Here is a 23,469-nt window from a genome sequence, read left to right on the forward strand (position 1 = left end):
TCGATTGTCTGCATCTACCGGAGGCCACTGAGGACCCCTTCTTTCAATGACCGTCGACTATCCCCTCTCCTCTGAGAATGTCCCCTTTTTCTCTTTTCTTCTCATTTCGTGCTCCCCCACTTGACGTCTTTTCCTCCTCCTCACTAGAGACGATGCTCCTATAGTCTTTTGGAAGAGGTGTCCATCTCTCACACGCCCCCACCAAGAGCGTAACTTGCCTTAAGGGCTTGTTTCGCACAAACCCACATACGCTTGAGGCTAAACACATGTACATGCTACCACTGTCTTGAACCATAGTTTTTGCTGCGTGTTTCCACGTACATCTGTGAGAGAAAAACGCGCGGGAAAGTCACTGGAAATCGGCTTCTCCTCCTTTTTCTTTAAACGTGCGTATGGTTCCCGTCGTATCCTATTGTCCATTTACGACATCCGAACATCTGCTCGTTAGAACTCACTGCTTCACTATTTCTGCTTTTGACAGAGGAGAAGCGTCCTTCCCCGTTCTTTTTCTTATCAGTTTTTTTTTTTTTTTTTTTTTTTTTAATCATGGATGAGCTATTGTATACCAACAATCCAGAGCAATAGACTACTCTGCGCCTCTCAAAAGAATTCAGGAATACTGTGGCATTCAATATGTATGAACGTTACGTAGATTACAAACATATACAATACATATCTATCCAAAATTATAATTAAAAAATATATATACATAATTATTACCTTAATTATCTCCTGAATTTACCTGTTCCCAACCTTCTCTTGGTAATCTAGAAAGAGCGTCGGCAGCCTTATGGCGCACTCCTGGTTTGTGTGTCACGACATAATTCCAACGTTGTAATGCTAACGACCAGCGGGTTAATTTGGGACTTTTCGGGGTCGTTTCATTAAGGTACTTCAAGGGATTATGATCACTAATTATTTCTACCCTCGTTCCATGAATCCATTTTTCAAATTTTTTCAAACCAAACAAGACTGCCCATGCTTCCTTCTCTATGCTTGCCCAATTCTTCTGAGCAGTACTAAGCTTTTTACTGGCGAATGCTATAGGTCTATAGTCTCCACCGCTATTAATTTGCGTTAAACAGCACCCGACCGCATAATTGGATGCATCTGCGTGAATTTGAAATGGTGAATCAAAATCTGGTGTTGATAGAAATGTTACCTGGCTAAGTTGTTCTTTAAGATCCTGAAATGCCCTTTCGGTGTCTATCCCCCAAGGAATAGGATTCGCCACTTTTCCTTTGGTCAACTCAGTTAGTGGTAATGCCAACTCTGCGTAGTTCGGAATGTATGACCGATAGAATCCTACCAAACCAAGCAGCGATCTCACCTCTTTTTTAGTAGTGGGGCGTTTTAATTCTAGAATGGCAGACACCTTCTCACGATCCGGAGAATGTTTACCTCCCCCTATGGTATGTCCAAGATAAGATATTTCTTTGGCTGCAAAACAACACTTCTTAATTCCTACTGTCAAATTCACCTTATTCAACTCCTCAAAGACTGCCTTTAAATGAGCAAGATGTTCCTCCCACGTGTTGGAGAATATTACGATATCATCAATATACGCTTGGGCATAGTTTGAATGTCGTCGAAGAACGATGTTAATTTCTCTTTGGAAAGTTCCTGATGCGCCTGCCAACCCAAAAGGCATAGTCTTCCACTGATACGCTCCGTTTGGAGTAACGAAAGCAGTTAATGGTTTACTTTCCTTTTCCATCTTTATCTGCCAGTACCCCCTCAACAAGTCTAAACTTGTCAACCAGTTTGCGGCTCCCGCAATATACATAAGTTCCTGGGCGTCTTTCATAGGAAATGTGGGTATCTTTGTTACAGAATTCAGCGCCCTATAATCAACGCACATGCGCATAGTTGCATCTTTCTTCGCAACACATACTATAGGGTACGCTATTTCCGCCTCGGATGGTTCTATAAGATCTAATTCTAACAGTTCACCTACCTGTCTTTCTACTTCAGCGCGATATACCATGGGAATGGAATAGTAATACGGCTTCTTCCTTATTGTGTTCGGGAGTAGCTCGATTTTGTGCTCTCCCACATCGGCTGGTTTGATTTTATTTTCGAAAACAGATCGAAACTGTAAAATCAACTTCCTTAATTGTTCTGATTGATAGTCGGCCAAGTAAGGAAAATATAGAGACTTGACCGTATCCAATAAATCCCGTTCACCTGTCTCCACTGGAACGTTCTCGACATCTCCGAACTCCTCTTCTCCCTCGAATATAACATTCACGGAATTAACATAGGAGATATAGTGTCTGACTTTATTCTGATGAAGGTGTTTCACGCTCCCGTCATTCATTTTAACCAAAAATGAATGCCTGCCCTTTTCCTCTTGAATCACCCCTGGTCCTTGCCACCGTGCATATAGTTTATTAGACGAATCAGGAATCAGAACAATAACCTTATCTCCGGGTTTGAAAGTTTTATCCGATGACCTCAAATTATAATAACGGGCCATTCTTCCCTGCTGAACCTCGGAAAATAGATTTGCCGTCCGGGCTGCTCGTTCCAGACGTCCTTTCAAATCCTCTAAATATTTTGACACCGGGATTGTTTCGGTTTGAGCCCCATCAAACTTTCCCGTCCATGAATTTTTTAAAATTGAGAGTGGCCCTTGCGGCGTCTTGCCGTACAATAACTGAAAGGGTGCGACCCCCGTTGTGCTGTTTGGGATCTCTCTGTATGCCCACAATATAAATGGTATTTGAGTATGCCAGTTGCGGCCCTCTTCCCTTATCGCATGATGCAACATCTGCTTTAGAGTCTTGTTGAAGCGTTCGACCAGGCCATTTGACTGAGGATATCCTGGAGTGGAGAATCTTGGACTGGCCCCGATTCTTTTCTCTAGCTCAACAGTCAATGCAGCATTGAAATTCGTACCGTTATCAGATGCAATTACATTAGGAATCCCGGTTCGAGAAAATATATCCAGCAACGCCCCGCATGTTGCTTTAGCCGTAGAGCTTGTAAGTGGAACCGCTTCCGCCCATCTTGTGTGCTGATCGACCAAGCATAGTACATACTTATGGCCTCTAGAACTAACTGGATCAATCGGACCTATCAAATCTATATTCACTACCTGAAAAGGTAAACTAGGTCTTGCTACAGGTGTTATCGGCGCACGATCATTCACACGAATAGGCCTAGTGAGCTGACATTCGTTACAAGATTCACAATGCTGCCTTATGTCCTTTCCCATACCTTCCCAATAAAAGGAATATCTGATCCTCTCTGCTGTCTTCCTTGCCCCCATATGTCCACCTAACGCTGAGTTATGGGCTAATTGCAAAACATTTTCCCTCCTATTTTTCGGCAATACGAGCTGGCCAACACTCTCACCAAGTACTTTGTCGCGATGATATAATAAATTATCGACTACGTAGTAGCCATTCTTCCCAGATGCGACTTCCTGCCAGACCTTTCCCAAAGTCTCACAATTTTCTTGATCACGTCTGAATTGTTCACTAGATGACGAGAATTCTTTTGCCATCGTCATTTCTGATGAATGATTGACACTCAGTAATTCTTTGGGTGTTGTTTCCCCATCTGATCGTATTTCAAAACGTTCATCTGTGTGAACATTCAAAGATTCTACGACTTCCTCATCCCCTTCTTCTTGCTCTGTGTTCAGGCTTTGCTCATTCCGAAAATTACCCAGCCTTTCAATTGTGTTGGGATGAATTAAGGCTTCTTCCACCAAAGATGGTGATATTGCACAAAGAACTTCCTGGTGGACAACATTCCCTAGATCCCCTTCCGGAAGTCCTACTAATAAATTGCTTAACGAGCATTCTACCGCGGGGCCGAAGGCGCCCTGCAAGAAAATAGACGACACACCCTCCTCGGGTAACTTTGGAGTGAGACTCTCCCTCACCACTGTCAATTCTGTGCCCGAATCGATAAGTGCGTTAACTATTTTTCCCTGAATGCTGATTTTGACCCTCTGCAATTTATTGCGCTCGTTATCAGCGTTTTCTTTTCCCATAGCCGATTCCCCCAGAGAAGCGACCTTCGCTATCACTCTCTCCCGTTTTATGACCGTCTTCTTCCTTTCGGCAATTCTGTTTGTCCGAACTTGGGGACCCCCTGGTTTGCTCTGTTCTTTCCTTTTGAACAATGGGCAGTTTCTTTTCAAGTGTTCCGTGCTATTGCATAGAAAGCAAGACATCTTGTTCGGTTTGACCTCCCAAGGATTCGATTTTTCCTTTCTATTCCCAGAATTTTCTTTGGGCCCCTCCCGTTTGAAACTTCCCTTAAAAATGGGTGCTTCTTCAAACGATTTTTTCTTGGCTGTGAAATATACATCACATTCTCTGGCTAAATCCACAGGTTTAAACCAGTCTTGCCCTTGACGGACACTAATATGAGACGACGTTTCATCATCCAGGGTTTGGAACATTTGGTCCGACACAATTAGATCCCGAAGAGTTTCCAGGTCATTAACCCGCCTCAGTTTGCAATAGTAATCGAACATTGATATCAATCGTGACGCAAACTGAAGGTGCGTCTCCCTTGCTTTCCTTTTAGCATTTTTGAAATTTGCTAAGCAAGTTTGAGGAGATGGTTCGAACTCCCTCAGCACAATTTCTTTGACAACATCATAATTTATGATATCGGTATCACTTAGATATATCAAAATATTGGCTGACTTCTCTCCCAAAAGATTTAAAAGAATTTCTGCTTTATGTTCATCTTTTACTTGTTTAAGTTTGAACGCTCTCTCTAAACTATTGAAAAACAAATTCCATCCCTCAGGAGCTGTTGGCACATTAATAGTAAGAATTTTAATGCTCTTAATGATGGATTCTAAAGATTCTGGGGTACAAATATTTGTGCCATTAGCTCGGTTTAGTGACTTAACTTTTTCTAACTCCAGTTGGAGCTCTAGTTTTTGTATTTCGAATTCGCGTTCCCTCTCTCTTTCGTCAATATTTAATTCTTCGCTCACGTAAACCTTTGATCTACGCCTTCCCCCTGGCATTTTGCTTTTCAAATGAAATATTTACAGAAATAAAACAATTGAATGCACAGTTACCCCGAGCTCAAATCGAAAGGAAGAGCAGTCACTTACCCTGCTTGTTGTGTCCCTCCTTTGAACCACGGTCGTTCTTTCCTGCGTGTCGATGACGACTTTTCCGGACAGTCACTGGTGATGCCACCCTAAGCGTTTTGCTGCCTCAGGCACTCTCAGCTGCCCCTGTTCTGTCGACGAGGTTTTCCCGGAATGCCGATGCTTGTTGTCACCTTCCGCGTTCCGCTGACCTAGACACCATCAGACGCTCCTGTCCCGTCGACGTTGTTCTCCCGGAGTGTTGATTCTTGTTGTCACCTTCAGCGTTCCGCTGACCTAGACACCATCAGACGCTCCTGTCCCGTCGACGTTGTTCTCCCGGAGTGTTGATTCTTGTTGTCACCTTCAGCGTTCCGCTGACCTAGACACCATCAGACGCTCCTGTCCCGTCGACGTTGTTCTCCCGGAGTGTTGATTCTTGTTGTCACCTTCAGCGTTCCGCTGACCTAGACACCATCAGACGCTCCTGTCCCGTCGACGTTGTTCTCCCGGAGTGTTGATGCTTGTTGTCACCTTCAGCGTTCCGCTGACATAGACACCATCAGATGCTCCTGTCGACGATCTTCCCCCTTGCAGACAATATCTCCGCTCGCTTGTCGATGTATTTTTTTCTCGTGGGATTTCATATGTATCCCGTAGCTGCCACCAGATTGTAACGGGCGAGCCGAGCGTTTGTTTCTTGGTTAATACGGTATTTAATATTCCATATACACTTTATACATTATATTACATTTTTTGTCTCGATTGTCTGCATCTACCGGAGGCCACTGAGGACCCCTTCTTTCAATGACCGTCGACTATCCCCTCTCCTCTGAGAATGTCCCCTTTTTCTCTTTTCTTCTCATTTCGTGCTCCCCCACTTGACGTCTTTTCCTCCTCCTCACTAGAGACGATGCTCCTATAGTCTTTTGGAAGAGGTGTCCATCTCTCACAGGTGCTCTGTCCTTGTCTCATACAATCCTTGATCAATCAAATTTCTGATTGCGCCTTTTGCGAAACGATTTTATACAACTTTCTATGATTATTTATTATCTGTGCCCGTTGCACTTTGACTTTAACTTGATTAATTTGATTCTTCGATTTACATAATTTTTGATTTCCTTGCACTATATGTAATCTTTGACGTATCAATAAATTTTGGTTTTACCGGAGATGCCCTGTTCGGCCGAAGTGCTTACGTTTCTTCTTGCGACAGAGCCTGGGAGTCTCGCGGTTTCTCCAGTCTTGTGATGGTTGAAACGGATTTCATTCAACGGAATTTATACTAACTTTTTCCCGATTTCAAAATAGCCTTCTAGTCATTACTATTGGTAAAATAATCGAGATTATATAAGAATATTTATATATAAATCTCAATTTGTTGGGGTTTTTTCCAGACAAATTTCGTACTTAACGTAGTACTTCAATAGTTCTTCAGAGAAACGGCTGTTACGTATTTATAAACAAAATAATTGATTTCTTTGTTATATTAGAATCACGCTTATCATGAATTTTTTTTTTTTCAGGTAATGCACCACTGAGATCCCAGGAGCACTTTTGAATTTCGTCAGAGATTCTACGTTGCCATCCGCACAGTGTGAAGATTTACATAAATATATTTATGCTGAAAAGGACGGTTTTGCATTCCAAGTCTGGCTAAGGATTCCCGCTTTTGACCCCCCTCGGACCGACGGGAGCCGTTCTAGACATGCGGCAGCTCAGTGAAGAACGTCCAGAATCCTCGGGTCTGTCCATCTATCTTCCTAAGAATTCACATACGAAAAAAATTCTCCGAAAGCGATAACGGGATCATTCCAGAAACGCTTCGATACAAAAAAAAATAAGGAGGGGAAAAAAAACCGAGAAATATATTCCAGGGCATTTTATTTTCTTCATTTTTCATTGATTGATGTGAAAAGTGCGTTTTCCAATCCCTCGCACATTTTTTTTTTTTTTATATTTTATTTCTGCATTCACTCTATGGCCATCATTCCGGGATTCGTGATTGAATCTCCAAGCGTCCTTCGTCGAACCTGTGATATGCCTCGTACCTCTCTCCGCCGTCGGTCTTGATCCTAGGCGCTGGAGTAAACAACTTTCAAAAACAAACTTTGAAAATAAGAATTCGTTTCAATTCGAATATATATATAAATTCCTATATTTATTTAGTCTAATATTGAAAAGGAACTGATATGGGCGTATTACGATTACATACCTGTAAAATAGTGCTGGCCACTTCTTTGGTGTGGTTCATGGCAGGTGTCGCGTTGATGATGTTCTACACGGACTGCATAGGTAACAACGCGGCCTGCCAGGCGACTAGGACTATGGAGCCTGATCCACCTCAACACAAGGCTCACAGGCTCGTTAAAGAATTCCACACGCAGAATTGGGATACGCCACCGCCGCCGCCCAATTTCCGACGCTACAGTCAAGTCGGTAAGTTGGAATTTCTGATTTTATTTACCAATTTATATTGACGTATATTAGTCGATGTCTCGTTAATCAGTACGTGCTACTGATTGCTCAAAAGTTAAGCGGAGAAATCAAAAGAATGCAATTGTTCTAGACCATTACAATTGTTCAACCGTTGCACTTCACTTATAGTTAGAAAAATTTGACAGATGGCAGCACTATAACAAGCAATATACAGAAACAAAACCACGTTAAGTTCGCACAATACATACACGCACATTTCCCAGCATGGCCCAGGTCGTCTTTGGCTGCTTATATCTCTTTATTGAGACAGAGCGGTGAGCCATGAACTTGTTAGGCGGAGTTAACACCGATCATAGGGCGAAGCAAAAGACATTCTCTTTTGAAATTACAAAGAAAATATAAAATACAAAATCGAATAACTAGCTTAGAGAAGAACAATCGCATATATTGAACGACAAAAAGTTCAATGGGAGAATTTCAGCCAATATGGGATATGACCACTTATGCGGTATACATAGGCTCGACAACGTCGATCCATACCAATAACACAATTATAGTCCTCCGACCACGAGATGAATTTTCGCTGCGTCATGTCACGTCACGTCGGATGATTTTATTCAATTTTTTTTTGGTAAAACGATTGCACATCGAGAAAAGTTCATCAGTGACTGAGCTTTCACGATCGACATGTCCCTCTAGGATAAAATAGAATCGTTTGACGTGACATAGCCAAATCTCATCTCGTGGTAGGAGGACTATATCAATGTCGTTTTGCCGTATCGGGGTCCATTTAAGCGCAAGACTTGCTCACAGCTGATCGAGGCTTTGGGAAGGGTCATAGAGAGCAGTTGAATGTTTTCCCATGGGTGACTGATGTATACTCTATTGGGTTCAAGGCAAAATGAATGGGTGGTTATTGCATGCGAGTCATCGTCTCAGACTAAATGTAATGCACGACAACACAAAATGTTAAATTTTGCATTATCGTCCATACACATCGGGTCCCGTAACAGAAAGAAATGGTGCGAGCATGTCATCTCTATAGTGCACTACCATCTCTGAACCTCTAGTCAAGACATGAAGGTCGATGCAGGTGCCAATAACGGTTTCTTTTCTTTCCAGATCATCATACCGTTCCAATGCAGAATTATCAATTTGCTGCTTTACTTTTGAGCATGAGCAGGTTCGCATCTAGATTCTTGGTCAGACGGGGGGACAAGCACGCATTTTGGAACCAACGAATTTCCGCTATAACGGATTTTTCATTTCGTAATGTCGGAATTCGCGATATATTATTCCTATGTAAACTTATTTAATTATGAGAAAAGTTTTCGTTACAACGAGATTTTTGCTAAGAAGGTATTCTTTACAGCGAGATTTTCGCTTTAAATGTATTCGTTAAAACGGGATTCGTAGCTTTCACATCATTCATGCATAACTTGGAGACTTTCATTACCTTCGATTTAAAATAACCACTTTCATCTGCGATTCATATAAATGTCAAAAGAAATCACTTTCGAAATCCATTTCAAATCGTACCATGAATGAATCGAGAGTGAAAAAATCATGAAAGAGAGAGAATTTCAAAATCTGGATTACGTTGCAGAAATATATCTAACATCCCAATAAAAAGAAAATCGAAATTGCGGTAGAAAAAGAAGAATTTCGGATATATTTCTCACACTAATATTTATTTTCTTTCTTTTCCTTCACTTTTAGGACGATTCTGTTTTATTCTTCGTCATAATATCCTTCCACGATTCTTTTGAAATCCCATACGTGATAAGCTAGAAATTTTGTGTGTGTGTGTGTGTGAGGGAGGATTACCGCAGGGGTGAAAATCACAGTTGGGGAAAAAAGGAAAATAAAGCGTTTTTTTTCCCCCTTTTCTATTTTTTATATGTATGTTTCTTCATACCACATGACACCCCATTGTGAGACGTTATATCCTTTGGATTACTGAGGATACTCGCAATTTCTAAAATACGAAGCTAGAATATCAATGGCACTTCCAAGCAAGATGATGGCGGAAAGCAGAAAGATTTGAAATTTAGATGAGAACGGGGTTGGGGAGGAAAAAAAAACTTTCAACTGCAAACGCACATTGGTTGCGATACGCGGTGTGTCATTTCAGACGTTTCTTTTTATTGGGTATTTTTATTGTATCTAAAGTACGGCTTTATATACGAATTTATACCATTTTTAGAAGAAAGTCATTCCGAGGGGAAAAAATATTGGTAATGAGTTTTTTTCCCATCTTCTTTTTAAATCATTTCATATGAATATTATATGCGAAGTTTTCTGATGTTACTGACGTTATATAAAAGATGGCTTATGGTCTAAATACGAATTGAATTCATCACACCGCATAACCTTTTAGAGCTATTGGAAATGTAATACGTACATTTACGTATGTAATTACAAATGTAATACGTATAATAGGAACTTACAGGGGCGTGCGCACGATCGACCTTTGGGGGGGGGGGGCACAAGGAATTGGTTCCAGGTTAATTTTGGCGTACCAACCTTCATAAAGCGTTTAAGTGAACAGAAATTGATTAAAATTAAATATCAATGTTATCTTTGATATTTTAATTTGTATTTGAAAAATATTTGAAGTAAATTAAATTTTTCATTGGCTTGGGGGGGTTATTGGCCCCTTATTTCCTCCCTTCCCCCGTGTATATCTCGGGTACCTGGCCAGCTTATGGATTCATTGTAATTCTCTGGAGACTACAGTCCTATCAGTTTATGATGGGTTAGGGAGAGACGGAATATAGAACCTCCGAGCAGATCAATATGCAGAACAGTGGTTCTCAGTGATGAGCTGAGGCCACTGTGTACCTGTTCAATGCTCTGAAGTGGTTGTATTCTAAACAGTTGTGGGGAAACGTTGTATGGCTAGAAAGCTGTAGGCGTGGGCGGAGATACGGGAGGGAGGGCATGGGGGGCAATGCCTCCCATTGTCAAAGGTAAAGCCGACTGATCTAATGTATTTGCGTATATATGAATTGACATCATCGTCCCCCCTCAGCAATCATGGTACTCCCCAGACTTTCAAGTCTATCTCCGCCTATAGCTGTGAGTAACAAAAGTTCGAGAACCACTTCAGCAGGGGAATGATTCGGGTTAAATATCAATGCTCTCTCGGACTATCATTTCGAAGCTAGACACACAATCGAGCCCCATGAGCAAAAGCCAGCCCAGTGCATGCGAGCCTATCTCCCCGTTAAAAAGTCTCACCATAGACGCAGCAACAGACCTAACAACAGTGCATAAATTCAATCATCACACTTCACTCAGTTTAAAAAAAAATATGGCACCACTAAAATTTTCAGGCACAACACTAGATAAGCACTCGGAGTGTTAGGTATACATGTCCACTTCTGGCACAACTCATTCTGCAATAAATAGGCCCATGCAGACAGACCGTAGTTAAGCTCGGTTTGAATGAAAGAGTCTTATTTTAGCATGGGGTGTCCAGATCGGGGAAGCCTCGTCACAAATACCTGGAGTTGTCGATATTGCTTTACTCTTTGGGGAAGAAGGTGGTTCCCTCTGGCCTTGGTCCAGCTCAAAATGTGTCCTATAGTGCTAATAAACATATCTTTCTCCATTTAAAATGGTGATTTCAAAAGTGTTTTAATTTAGTTTCCAATATTTTGTTACCCGTATTTAGAATTTTTAGAGATGTATATATCCGTTCAGTTTCGTCATTTGAAAATCCATAAACATTCCAGAAATTTCTGTATCTTCAAAGTAAGCCAAGAGTATGTGTGTAGACTTCGCTCTTGACTGCACATATATAATTTCCAAAGAAACCTAAATTTCCATAAGGTGGCGCGCAATGTACCTGCCAAATTGAAATAGGATATCTCATCTATAGTTGGAAGGTGAGAAATTCGTATAACATGGATCGTTGACCAGTGCAGATAGTGATTGCGTGAGGATTACTTCCTCTAGAATCACCTGAAAGAGAGGGATCTTCGTCTTTGCGCTTGACGACTGACGAATGCCGTCAACCATAAAATATTCTCTATTCCACTAAACATGTTGTGACGCGTCATGGAAACCTTTCCGCATCGTCTCGACCTGTGTATCCAAGCAAATAGGAAGACGTTGAAAGGATGTTATTCTCCCAGGGGCATTGAATCTGTAAATCATCCATATTGTACATCATATTGGATGTTTGCATCTTATTCATCTTATCAAATTATGCACGAAGGTACCCCAACTGCTCGCCTTTATTCCATTTTGATTTGAAGTTGGTTGATATGAAAGCCATGGTCTGCGAGACGCCCGTTGACTGACACCGACCTCGTCGCAGCTGCAAACGTCCGCGAAATGGTATTTTTGAAAGGGTTCGACAATCAATGCGTCGCTGTTGTGAAGCCGTGCATAACTGTGGATGGTAAGAATTTTGACCACTTGTTGTGAAACTTAACGTGTACACGTACTGTCCTCGGGTAAAGTATCTCTAAATAAAGTTTTTCCACCCATTATTGGCTTGCCATTTTTCTGCAGCTCCGTTTATCCTCCAGCTGATCAGACTGGGGTTTAGGGTCGGTCATACATTCCTAGGCGATTCTGTTTTGTGTTTTTTCTACACTGTTGTTACGTCCCCCTGAAGTTTGTACGTTGAGTTTTTAACCACCCCGTAGAGACAAACTTTTCATGTTCATCGAAATTCCAGTTGATATCTTTCGTGTTAATTGATTTTGAGAGATCATGTTTAGATCAACTACTTTTTTTTTTTTAATTCTCTACAATGCAAAATCCTGACAGCCATTGTTCGTCTTAAAATGTATGAGCACAAGTAATATAAAAGTTTACTTTATGAAATTTTTCGTCCAAAGATATTACGCAGTGCTCACAAAATTACTTATTCAAAGCGGCATAAAAATCTATCAAACATATTCCGGAGACCTCTACTCGTATCAGTCATCTAAAATTACATACTCGTAGGATAATGGATTATGATTTAATAGTTCCCCCCCCCCAAACATATTTCTGCGAGATTGTGCTTTTGTTCGACACGCCGAATTTATCGGAGGCCTTTGACATGAAGCCTTTGATTCATGTTCGAGAGAGAAAAGAAATAATGAAAATACCACGTTTCTTGATACATAACTTTACCAAGGAAAAGTAAATAATATTTCGGCCGTGTCAGCTACGTGATCAATGGAGAAACAATATATGAGCCCCCTCCCCTCCTTATGAATGGATGGGAGGCTTTTCCCTTTGTTTCATTTGATCCCTTGCCAAGAAATGTAAAGGAGAAAAAAAAAAATTGGGGATACATTACGTGCCTTATATCCGACATCTTAGCCGTAGTCAACGCGCCACGTACCACTCCTACGTCCTTATTACTAGGAAGTAGTAGCAGAGCAGCAGCATGTTGGCGGGGTAATTCGATGCTAAAGAGAAACAGAAGCTAGACTGACCTGTAACTGATGCTGGCGTTATAAGAGTCGAGCGGAGCAAGAAGTAATTACAGCGCATTCATATAACTTCCATGTGAATACATGTATGAGAAGCAAACCCCATACGTCTCTCGCATTTTTTTTTTCCATTACCCCTTGAGAGAACGTTTTTTGTATCGTCTCATTTATTCGCTTAATGCCCATCTACTCGCACAGTGCAGATATTGTTTATCTGAATACTTGAGTATGAATCTGAGGAACACAAAGAGCTATTAGTATAATCCCACTGCCTTTATATAGTCTTCTCTTTGTCGTGAATATACGATTCGTATCAAATTAATGCCCCCGTTTAGAATATCCTCCCACTTATTTGCATTGAAGTGCCGTGATGACGTTGATTGCCTTTTTTTTTTTTTTAGGAATAGTTAACCGGTCGTTTTAATGCCGTGTATAATGATTATAGTTTATTTACAAAAGACAAATATATATATGTCGTAAGATTTCAATCTGCGCTGAGTGGCAATTAGAAGAAAATTGATTTCTCCATAATATCAGTTGTAAAGCTCGTAGGCAGCGATGCTTTCCGTTTTTCTTAAACTGCTCGAGTATTAACTTTTTCAATTAATTATTCTTCTGTTAATTTCTATCTTCGTAGAAATGAATCTATCCTAATGGCAAAATGGAACATTTCCACTTTCTTTAAATTCATTTTTCAACGGTTCTCGAATCTTTGGTACGAGCTCTGTCGGAATATACATACAACAGGGCTTATATCCAACCGGGAATATTTTTTGGCAGAAATTATAATGCAAAATTGGTCGTTTCTACCGAAAGGGAACATATCATAGGGGGGGTCTCTCAAAAGTAACCGAATGTATGTTTCACAATTTTTATACGAAAATTATGCAATTCTCTTGAGAGTACTCTCCATTACGGCTAATAATACAGGGTGGGCAAAAAGTCCGTAGAAACTTTAAAAATGGATAAAAACCGGAAAAATAATCAAAATAAAAAACGGTTTGCAGGATTAGCATTGCTAGGTCACGAATTTTTTTAAGACGGAAAAACATAGCAAAAAATAGCCGATAGGTGGCACTGGTGTGAGCGACTTCGGTGGAAATATGCAAATGAGACGGTTATAAGAACTTGCGTTCCCAATCCACAATCAGTTCACCGTTGTAAAACGTGTATGTGAACTTGCTGCACTCTGCCCTTGCTGTATTTGTGGCTCGCCTGCAATGTGTTGTTCCCTGTGGTGGTCATGTGGAACACATACTGGGGGATTTAGAGGCATTGTGTTCGTTATTTGCATATCTTTTCTTTGACTTGTGTACGTCAGTGCCACCTATCGGCTGTTTTTAAGGGGTTTTTCTTTGCTGTCAAATAAATTCCCGTGACGTAGCGATGCTAGCCCTGCAAACTGATTTTTATTTCGGTTATTTTTCTGGTTTTTATGAATTTTTAACATTTTTGCGGACTTTTTGCCCACCCTGTACACTTGTCGTGTCTTTCATTGTTCAAAACATTTTTTTAAATTCGTCTGTTGTGATGCCAGAGTGCGCCTCCATAGTTTTTGTTTTCACCTCATCCGTGTGAGCAAAACGTTTTCAATTGTTTCTTCATCCGTAAGAGTAAAGTCAAGTCATACGGAGCTATATCAGGTGATTAGGTCTGGTGGGACACTGGAATCGCACTGTCATTGTTTCTTGTTAACAACTAGCACACTGTGAAGAAAGTTTGAGATTGAGCATTGTCACGATGTAAAACCAGTCGCCCGTCTCTCACAGATCTGGTCTTTTCTGCGCACACTGTTGCGCAATATTCTTAGCAGCGAGCTTGATCTTCTATCTTGGTCGTGAATCAACATTTCAACTTCTTTGAAACGGGGAACCATCCCTACAGTTAAGTTTTATCCATAGCAGCATCACCGTAAGCTGTTTCTATCAACACCCAATAGTTTCTGCTACTTTTTTCTCCGAGCAGGAAGCAAAACTTCACAGCCCCGTGCTGCTCAGGAAAATCTGCCATGACCAAAAAGCTCAACTCCCACGAAAAAATTCACGGATGTCAAACGCAACCTTCCCAAGCAACGCCATTCGGCACATTTGCTCAGGAGGACTGGCTTTACGCTTGCCTAGTGGGATGTAGGACCGCGTAGTACGAATGCGCGCACCCTAAAGTGATTCCGGTTACTTTTGGGTACGCCCCCGTATTTACCGTGTCCATTTACTTCGGTATTTTTCACTCAAAACGGAACATAATAAAGCGATTATCTCCTACCGGTGTTAATATATTTTTTTTCTTAAGTCACACTTTACGGTAGAACCGCTCGATGACGGGTACCCATCGGGCTGAAAAGTTTTGTCCGCAAACGAAGAGTGTCCGTTATATAATTGATAGTAAAATACATAGGGGCCCGTCGACGTAATTCCAAAACGCATCCGTTAGTGGAAGTGTGAGCTTGCGGTACTAACCACTATACCAACTGCGGATATATCAATATGTGCCTCCGAATATATTCTCTTGGGTCCATCGCATGGGTCTGGAGATACGGGGGCGTCAAAGGTAGAGTCGTCTGATCTAATGTATACGTGTATACATATGAACTGGCATCATCATCGTGCCCCCCCCCGACTTTCAAGTCTAACTCCACCTATGATCCGTCTTATCCATTAGGCCAAAAGAAACCCATCTCATTAATGGCAGTAAATTGCAATATAGCAATATGTCCAGAGTTTTGGTGAAGTAGTTTGCGGGACTGTCCGTTATGAAAGATTCTAATGTAGAATGATCGTGTTTCTTGTGTTATTAACGGGATGACAGTTAAGGTATCTTCGGTACCTTCCTTAGCAATGTTAAACCGTAGAAAATTCCAAATTTTCAGACTTGAGTAGCTCCAATTTTTTAATGGAAGGGGTAACATTTCCACTATTTTTTTTTTTTTCCAAAATGAAAAATTTTAAAAATTCCGTAAATAACTAATTCCCTTGAAACGTTGATCGAGAAACATAGTATTTAAATATCCCCAATATGCTACTTATTGGGTTACTTCCCACTTTTGTAAATTTAGTCCATACCAGAGAATTGCGTTTTTTACCTCTATTGTAAATTTAGAAATTGAGGAAGTGTTACCTTTTGAAAATAAGCTTCTGAAATAATGCATGGGGGGGGGGGGGGGATTCGATCGTCTGCTTTAGAAGCTGGAACTACTGGGTAAAGAAAGGTTGCTACTATGTTCCCAGGGTTTCATGAGATTTCAATATGATTAAACAGGAATCTGCAGCAGATTCTTGCTAACCGTCGAGGTATGCACCTGGTAACACGATCAAGGCGCAGCTGCGCTTGGTTATTAGTGTTCGATTATTACGTAAGTTTAATTTCATTCTGTAGTTCAAAAAGAAATAGAACTGCAGAATTCTGTATTCTGTAATTCTATTTCTTTTTTCTAATTTTCATGTGATAAATTTCTATCCCATTCTTGTATCTTTCATGTTTCCATATATCTAATATTTAACCTCAAGACAGTTCAGTTTTTAATTGTTTGATAACCTGATATCAGTCATATAACCCTTTGCACGTACTGTTTTGAATTTCAAAATTTTATTATATTTAATGTAATTTTAATAATATTTATTTATTTATACAATATTGTTGGCCCTCTGGCCTATACAAGAGGATGCGATTGAGAATGACGAAGATAATGTTTAATAACAGACAAAAAAATAGTGATAGTGGGAGATTCAACAATAGAGCTTGGGAGTTTGTTCCATTCACCAATGTATGGAAGCTGTATTTAAAGCAATCAGTGGAAGCAAAAATAGGTTTCATTTTAAGGGAATGGCCGAGTCTTCTAGAGATGTGGGATAGTAACACGATCAAGGCGCAGCTGCGCTTGATTATTAGTGTTCGATTATTACGTAAGTTTAATTTCTTTTGCTAAGATACCAGAGGTATCTATGTTGAATTGGCCATGCAAAGTTTTACAGAACAATGTTAATCGAGAAATGAGACGAAGAGTAGAAAGAGGGAGGAGATGAAGTTCGTTTTTAACTTCGGACACAGAAACGAAAGATGACCAGCAGTCGCGAACAAATCGGGCGGATTTATTTTGGATTGATTCGAGTTTGTGTATATTACTGGAGGTGTAGGGGCCCCAAATTTCAGCGGCGTAGGAAAGGACGGGGGACATATAAGTTTGGTAACAGAGAAGTCTGATATCCCGAGTGGAGTGTTTAAGATTGCGGCGGAGGAAGAAAAGTAAGAAAATATAATACAACCTCTGACAATAAAGTTCGGTGAATGAAGTCAGAACGGCCGATCTGGCAACACTGGCGAAGCAAAATGCTGCACATGCGTTGTAGCAGGTGTTGACCATCTGTCGCCACCGTTGTTCAGTTGAGCGTCGTTTGTGTTCCGTGAAAGACTTGTTTTACAAAGTGCTTGTTCAGTGCGTTGGTTCTTAACTGAGAACAGGAAAATGAACGAACAAAAGATCAATTTAAAGTTTTTTTTTAAGCTTAGCAAGACACCGAAAGAAACTCACGCGATGCTGGTACGTGTTTATGAAGATCAAGCACTGTCCATGAAGTGTGTGTGTGTACACGAGTGATTCGCCAGTTTTAGAGAAGGCCGGGGAAGTGTTTCTGAAAGTGTATTCACAAGGAATTTCTACCTGAGAGAACGACGATGAATGCTGCAAGGTACATTGAAATTTTGACCCGTTTCATGAAACGTCTACACAGGGTACGACCTCGGTACGCACATCAAGGTTCATGGTTTCTTGTTCACGACAATGCTCGCCCTCACACAGCCAATATCGTCAAACAGTTCCTGGCAAAAAAGGGGGTGGTGCATATTGAACATCCACCATACTCGCCAGATCTCAATCCTCCAGACTTCTTCCTATTGCCACGACTCAAACTCGCTTTGAAAGGAAAGAGATTTGACGATATTCCTGACATCCAACGAAACGTGACGAGGCTTTTGAACTCCATCCCAAAAGAAGACTTCTTGCAAAGTTTCCAGGACACGTATAGGAGATCTCAGCGGTGCATAGTAATGGGAGGTGACTATTTCGAAGGACAGTAAGGTAACATTCGTTAACATTTCATCTACGTTAATGTTACAGGGCTATTCACCGAACTTTATTGTCAGAGGTTGTATAATTTATTAAATATTAAGTTTATTATTTGATTATAGAAGTTATCTCTTCATCAAATTGCAAAGATTTTCACTTATAGTTATAAATAGGAGGTTTTAGACAGTTCGGTAAATACCGTGGTTTTTAACGTACTGTCCGAAACCCCACCGACCCTGATCTAAACACACTGGGTGCTCGTGCTGTTCCCTGTGATTTAGTTCCGTGGAAGAGAAGGAATGCGAAAGGGGAGAAATATTCGATACAAGTGGTTGTCCAGAAAGAAAAACACGGCAGTGTGTGCGATTTAATCTGCAATAGAAGTCGCTAAATGAATCCCGAAATGTCCTTTTCGTGTTTGTTTATTTGTCTCGCGTTCGAAGGGAAGCCAGTCAGCAAATTTAATTTACTTCAAGGTTCAAATCTAATTACACGTTCGTAAATAAAAGGAGTAAATTCCCTCTTGTCCCAATTGATACTTGAACTATTCCCAAGATTCGTGTAAATCAGATTCTCATGTTTTCTACCCTTGGCAATTACTTTGACTATCCGTCTTGTAATTGGGATAATATACGGGACAAGTATTCATGTATTTTTCCATTAGAAGTTTTGTTTTTTATTTCCCTATTTAACTGCCGAGCATGTATTTTCTTTGAAAAAAATATCATTGGATTGATTCTTTCCGATGTTAATACAGTCTGCACCAATTTTTAAAATCACGGATAATGTGATCATTCGGATATTGTTACCACTTTTGCAAAGAATAAAGCGGACTAATATCATAACGGGGAAAATTTGTTTTTCATCGTGAAGATAAGTTTTAACCCAGGGGTTCTTCACCTATGAGTCGTGACCCAAACTTTGGTCGCCGGGGCTCCCGAGATGGGTCGTTATCTAAATCCACTAGCAACCAGGGACTCCGAGCTATGGGGGGGGGGGTCCTGCCTCAAACGTGATTCGCCGGGGCTTCCGAGAAGGGTCGTACAAATCCAATTCCATAGCTCGAGAATCTTTAATGGAAGAAAAAGAATCGAGAAAAAGAATGGTTAATTCTTTTTGAAAAGTATGAAGCTGGAGTTGGAAAATTGGAAGCGTCGATATAAAAATGGCCATGAAGGATTTTGAAAAGGAAAGTTAAACGAGAGATATACAGTCGAATCTCGTTTTAACGAATACTGTTATTGCGAAAATCTCGCTTCAACGAACACTTTTATAATCCCACAGATAAGTTTGCACAGGAACAATGCAAGACACCTGCAGTTCCTTTATAACGAAATTTCGTTATAATGAAGTGATTTCTCTGGTCCCTTGGAGGAATAACGAGATTTGACTATCTACAGGTGAAAAGCGGTTGCATATTGAGTCGGCGCTTGAGTTCAGTGACGGAGGCAGAGGATGACCAACAGTTAAGAATGAATTGGGCGGATTTATTTTCAATAGATTCTAATTTGTCTATGTTTGAGAGAGTAATGGGGGGCCCAGATTTCACAGGCATATGAGAGTACGGGAAAGATATAGGTTCAAAAGCAGAGATGTCTGAGGTGACGGGTGGAGTTTTTGATGTTCCGACGAAGAAAAAGTTTTTGGAGAGATTTTATGAAAGACATAATCAACATGGAGATTCCAACGGAGGTCGGAAGAAATTAAGCCCAGATATTCATAATTAGAAACTGTGGTGATTGGGGGGGGGGGGAGCTTCCGAGGTCGGTCGTACAAATTCGCTAAGAGCCAGGGGCTCTTGAGATTATGGATCACGACCAAAACTTAATTTGCAGGGTATTAAGAGTGGTAAAAATCCGCTTACGGTCCAGTTACAAATGCACCTATGCGTCACTATTTTCACTGATTTCTAAAAATGAAAGTCGCGTGGTTCGCGAAACTGATCTTGGGTCGCGGCTGAAAAGGTAGAGAACTCTTGGTTCAAACAAACTTTTCTTCTGTAAGTTATCGTTATCAACTGCAAGACGATGTAGAAGGCTTTCTCTTTCCCCTTCCCTGATTGACAAACATTCCCATGCTTAATGTCGTAATCGGTCGATCAGTCTGTAGTGTTCGCTGTGATCCATGTACGCGTGGAGCTGCTTTCAGCAACGGTCTTCCTATAATCAAAGCATATGTATGAGGAAAAACAAGAAGCTTTTTCTCCTTCAGTTCTTGATCAGTTGACTAGATTCGAATTTCTTTTTCTGAGAGATTTACTCAAAGGATCTATGCAATGTTACATTTAAAAAAAATATCGGGATTCGTATAAGGCCGGAATTACACTATAAAAGTTTTCTAAAAGTACTTTTATCAAGTTTGAAAAATTCAGCCAATAAGATTATCGTTTGTACTTGTACAAATGTAACCTATGATCCTTATTGGTTGGATTTTTGAAGTTTTATAAAAGGAATTTTATCAAACTTTTTATAGTGTAATCCTGACCTAAGACAGTTTCCATTATTCCAACATCTCGCAATGGCTGGATAACAAAAATGCAGGAGTTTAGCTCAAAGGGGGGGGGGGGGAATAGGATACTCGTACATCTCTCTAATAGCATACGCAGGGTCATCACTTGATTCCCCTTGCCGCATTTTACTGATGAACGATAGACCTACACACATGCTTCCAATTAGAAAACAAAATTCAAATAACATGTAGAAATAAGATACGTCATTAGTATTTATTGCAAGGGACTGTATAGTTATTAAAGTAAAAACAATTTTTCATACTGACAGACACCCTGTCCTCAAAAACCCAAGCAGGAAGTCGTTGCCCTGTCTCTCCTGAGACCAACAAAAACCATTCCACGTTTCCAAGAGCAATATTCGAAGAGATGTTAGAATTGAAAAATTGGAAGAAAGATGGGAAAGAACAGCATAAATGGAGGAAAAGAAACGTTGTCCGTTAGTTATACTGTCCCCCAAGTTTTTTTCCAATTTATGAATTCAAATATCTCTGCTAATATATTGCACTTAGAAACGTGGGTTTTTGTCGGCCTTAGGAGAAACAGGGCAAAAACTTTTGATAACAGCGTGTTCGTATAAAAAGTTTTATTTTAATAACCGTGCAGCCCCTTGCACCATGCATGACGTATCAGAGTTCTACACGTTATTTGGATATTTTTTGTAATTGGAGGTATGTCTGTAGGTCCACCGATCGTCAGTAAAATGAGGCAAGGTGGAAGTAGGTAATCATCCTATGTATATGCAGGTTGATTCGGAAATTTTGGCCAATCATTATTTTGGCCCACCTCTTACTCTTTTTTAGTTGAGGTGGCTTGAGTCTGTGAAATGCGTTTTTCAGTTCAGTCGATGGCATGATTTCTGGATCCGAATTTGTGTAGTGATACGTGCCATTCTCTCAAAATCCTAAAAGGAAATGAATTTCAGCTGAGAACTTGCCGAGACAGCGCCTCCTATAACCATAACACGGCATTTCTATGTGTGAGCGCGCGCGCTCAAGCTGATGGCGATAAATATGAATGATCTGTATTACACGTATAGGCGATAAATGTGGTAGCCTTGTTCCGCGTAAAAAAAAGGAAGAAAGGGAAAGAAAGAAGGTAAAAAAAGGAGATATAAGGAGGGGGGAACACACAGTACACACACGCAGGTAATTGCATGAGAGAGTATTAGTACAGTGCCTTGCTTTTTCGCCTCACCTACAAACTTGTGTTGTAGTTTTTTTACTTGTTCTCCTTCTCACTTCTGTGTACAGTATATAATGAAAGGATTAGTTCTGAGAAAGGCACATTATATGTGGGCGGGGGGATGCTCTAGAGAACGAGAGCGGGGGGGAAGGTGGAAAGCTGAGGAGAACCGCCACCATCGTTACCTTGTTGAGGTATCACAATGGTGGTGTGAGAATGGGTGGGGAGAACACACACACAGACAGCTTTGTTTCATATAGTTACAATAAACCTTCACGACGAGGGAAAAACCACGGTTGAAGAAACAGTCGATTAGATTGAATTTATTCCAACGAAATATTACGTCCCTGTTCGTAAAGGGGTTGAAATCGCCCTGCATACATTTTATTTTGATGTTGTAGAAAAGAAAAAAATATATATCGAAGAAAATTATACTTGAGTGAATGTTTCAATTTCAGTTGTACATTCCAATCCAAGTCATTGGCCCGGAGAAATGGGTCGTCCAGTGGTGATACCACCTGAAGAGGAGGATTTGAGGAAAGAGAAATTCAAGCTGAACCAATTCAATCTCTTAGCAAGCGACAAGATAGCGCTCAACAGGACACTTCCGGATGTCAGAGCAGAAGCGTAAGTTAAATTGCGCGGCAAATAAAACTCATAAAACTCATTACTTCTACTAAATTTACACATTGACTGCTATGGTAAAATAGAATCTCGATTATTCGACCCAGGGTTGTTTAAGTGAGTATCTATCTTTCCCGCCATATTAGAAGGCTCTGTTCTTTATTTTTGCTAATATTGGTAAAAATTTCATTTCTGTAGATGCAAGAAAAAAGAATACTCGGCGCATTTGCCATCCACGAGTATCGTGATCGTCTTCCATAATGAAGCGTGGTCTACGCTACTGCGCACCGTTCACAGCGTCATACGCATGTCGCCAAGGGAGCTCTTGGAAGAGATCCTCCTCGTGGATGACGCTAGTGAAAGGGGTGAGGAAATTCTCCTATTATTTTCTCAAAGTTATCATAAAGTTAATATGAAGATGTTTTTTATGTAATTGATGACATTGCTTTTACAATCGGATCCCCATGTACCACTTACAGCCACGCTGAAGGAGAATCTCAGTGCAATGTGGGTATTTCTGACGGCTACGTTGTGTATGTATTTTCTAATGGTTGTCGTTACATCTTTATCCGGGTGAACACCAGTTTTGGGGTGTGGCTAAGCAAAATCCGCCATTGAAATCACCGCGCTGTGCCATACCTCAAAACCAGTTTTTGCTCTGCGGGTATGGACCCCAGCTGAAGAAATTGGCTCGTTCGTGAGCCCTGTATTGAGCCAATCCTCCAAACCGGTGTTTGTTTAGTTCATCGTTGTTTTATGCGATCAGTGTCAACTCGGCTTATGGAGTAGACTTCGGACTATGAAACTTTCAGTTTACAACTGTGCAGCTGTGTGGTCATAGTGACGGACTCACATCGCGGAGACCTGAGTTCGAATCCTACAAGTGGTCAAGACCTACAACAGATATGCAATCGTCATTATTCTCATATTTTGAAAAATAGATGCCATCATTAAAACTCACGGGCATGTTGCTAGATATGCACTAAGGCCGGTATTACACTATAAAAGTTTGATAAAATATATTTTATAAAATTTGAAAAATTCCACCAGTAAAATAACCGGTTACATTCGCTCGAATGTAACCGATGCGCTTATTGGTTGCATTTTTCGAGTGTGATAAAAGAACTTTTATCAAAATTTTATA

General features: G+C 40.6%; 1 protein-coding gene across 1 annotated transcript in view; it reads left to right on the forward strand.

The window, feature by feature from the left end:
• Positions 1 to 23,469, forward strand: part of LOC149088718 (polypeptide N-acetylgalactosaminyltransferase 13-like) — a 134,741-nt gene that overhangs the window by 81,809 nt on the left and 29,463 nt on the right. The window contains exons 2-4 of the mRNA XM_089249293.1: positions 6,598 to 7,510; positions 22,160 to 22,328; positions 22,524 to 22,690. Of these exons, the coding sequence (XP_089105419.1) occupies positions 7,264 to 7,510; positions 22,160 to 22,328; positions 22,524 to 22,690 (583 nt within the window). The 5' untranslated portion in view covers positions 6,598 to 7,263. The remainder of the gene's footprint in view (positions 1 to 6,597; positions 7,511 to 22,159; positions 22,329 to 22,523; positions 22,691 to 23,469) is intronic.

The sequence above is a fragment of the Pholcus phalangioides genome, unplaced genomic scaffold (assembly GCF_987345545.1).
Source record: "Pholcus phalangioides strain wild (caught in Gottingen) unplaced genomic scaffold, Ppha-v1.0 ptg000003l_1, whole genome shotgun sequence".
Classification (NCBI taxonomy): domain Eukaryota; kingdom Metazoa; phylum Arthropoda; class Arachnida; order Araneae; family Pholcidae; genus Pholcus; species Pholcus phalangioides.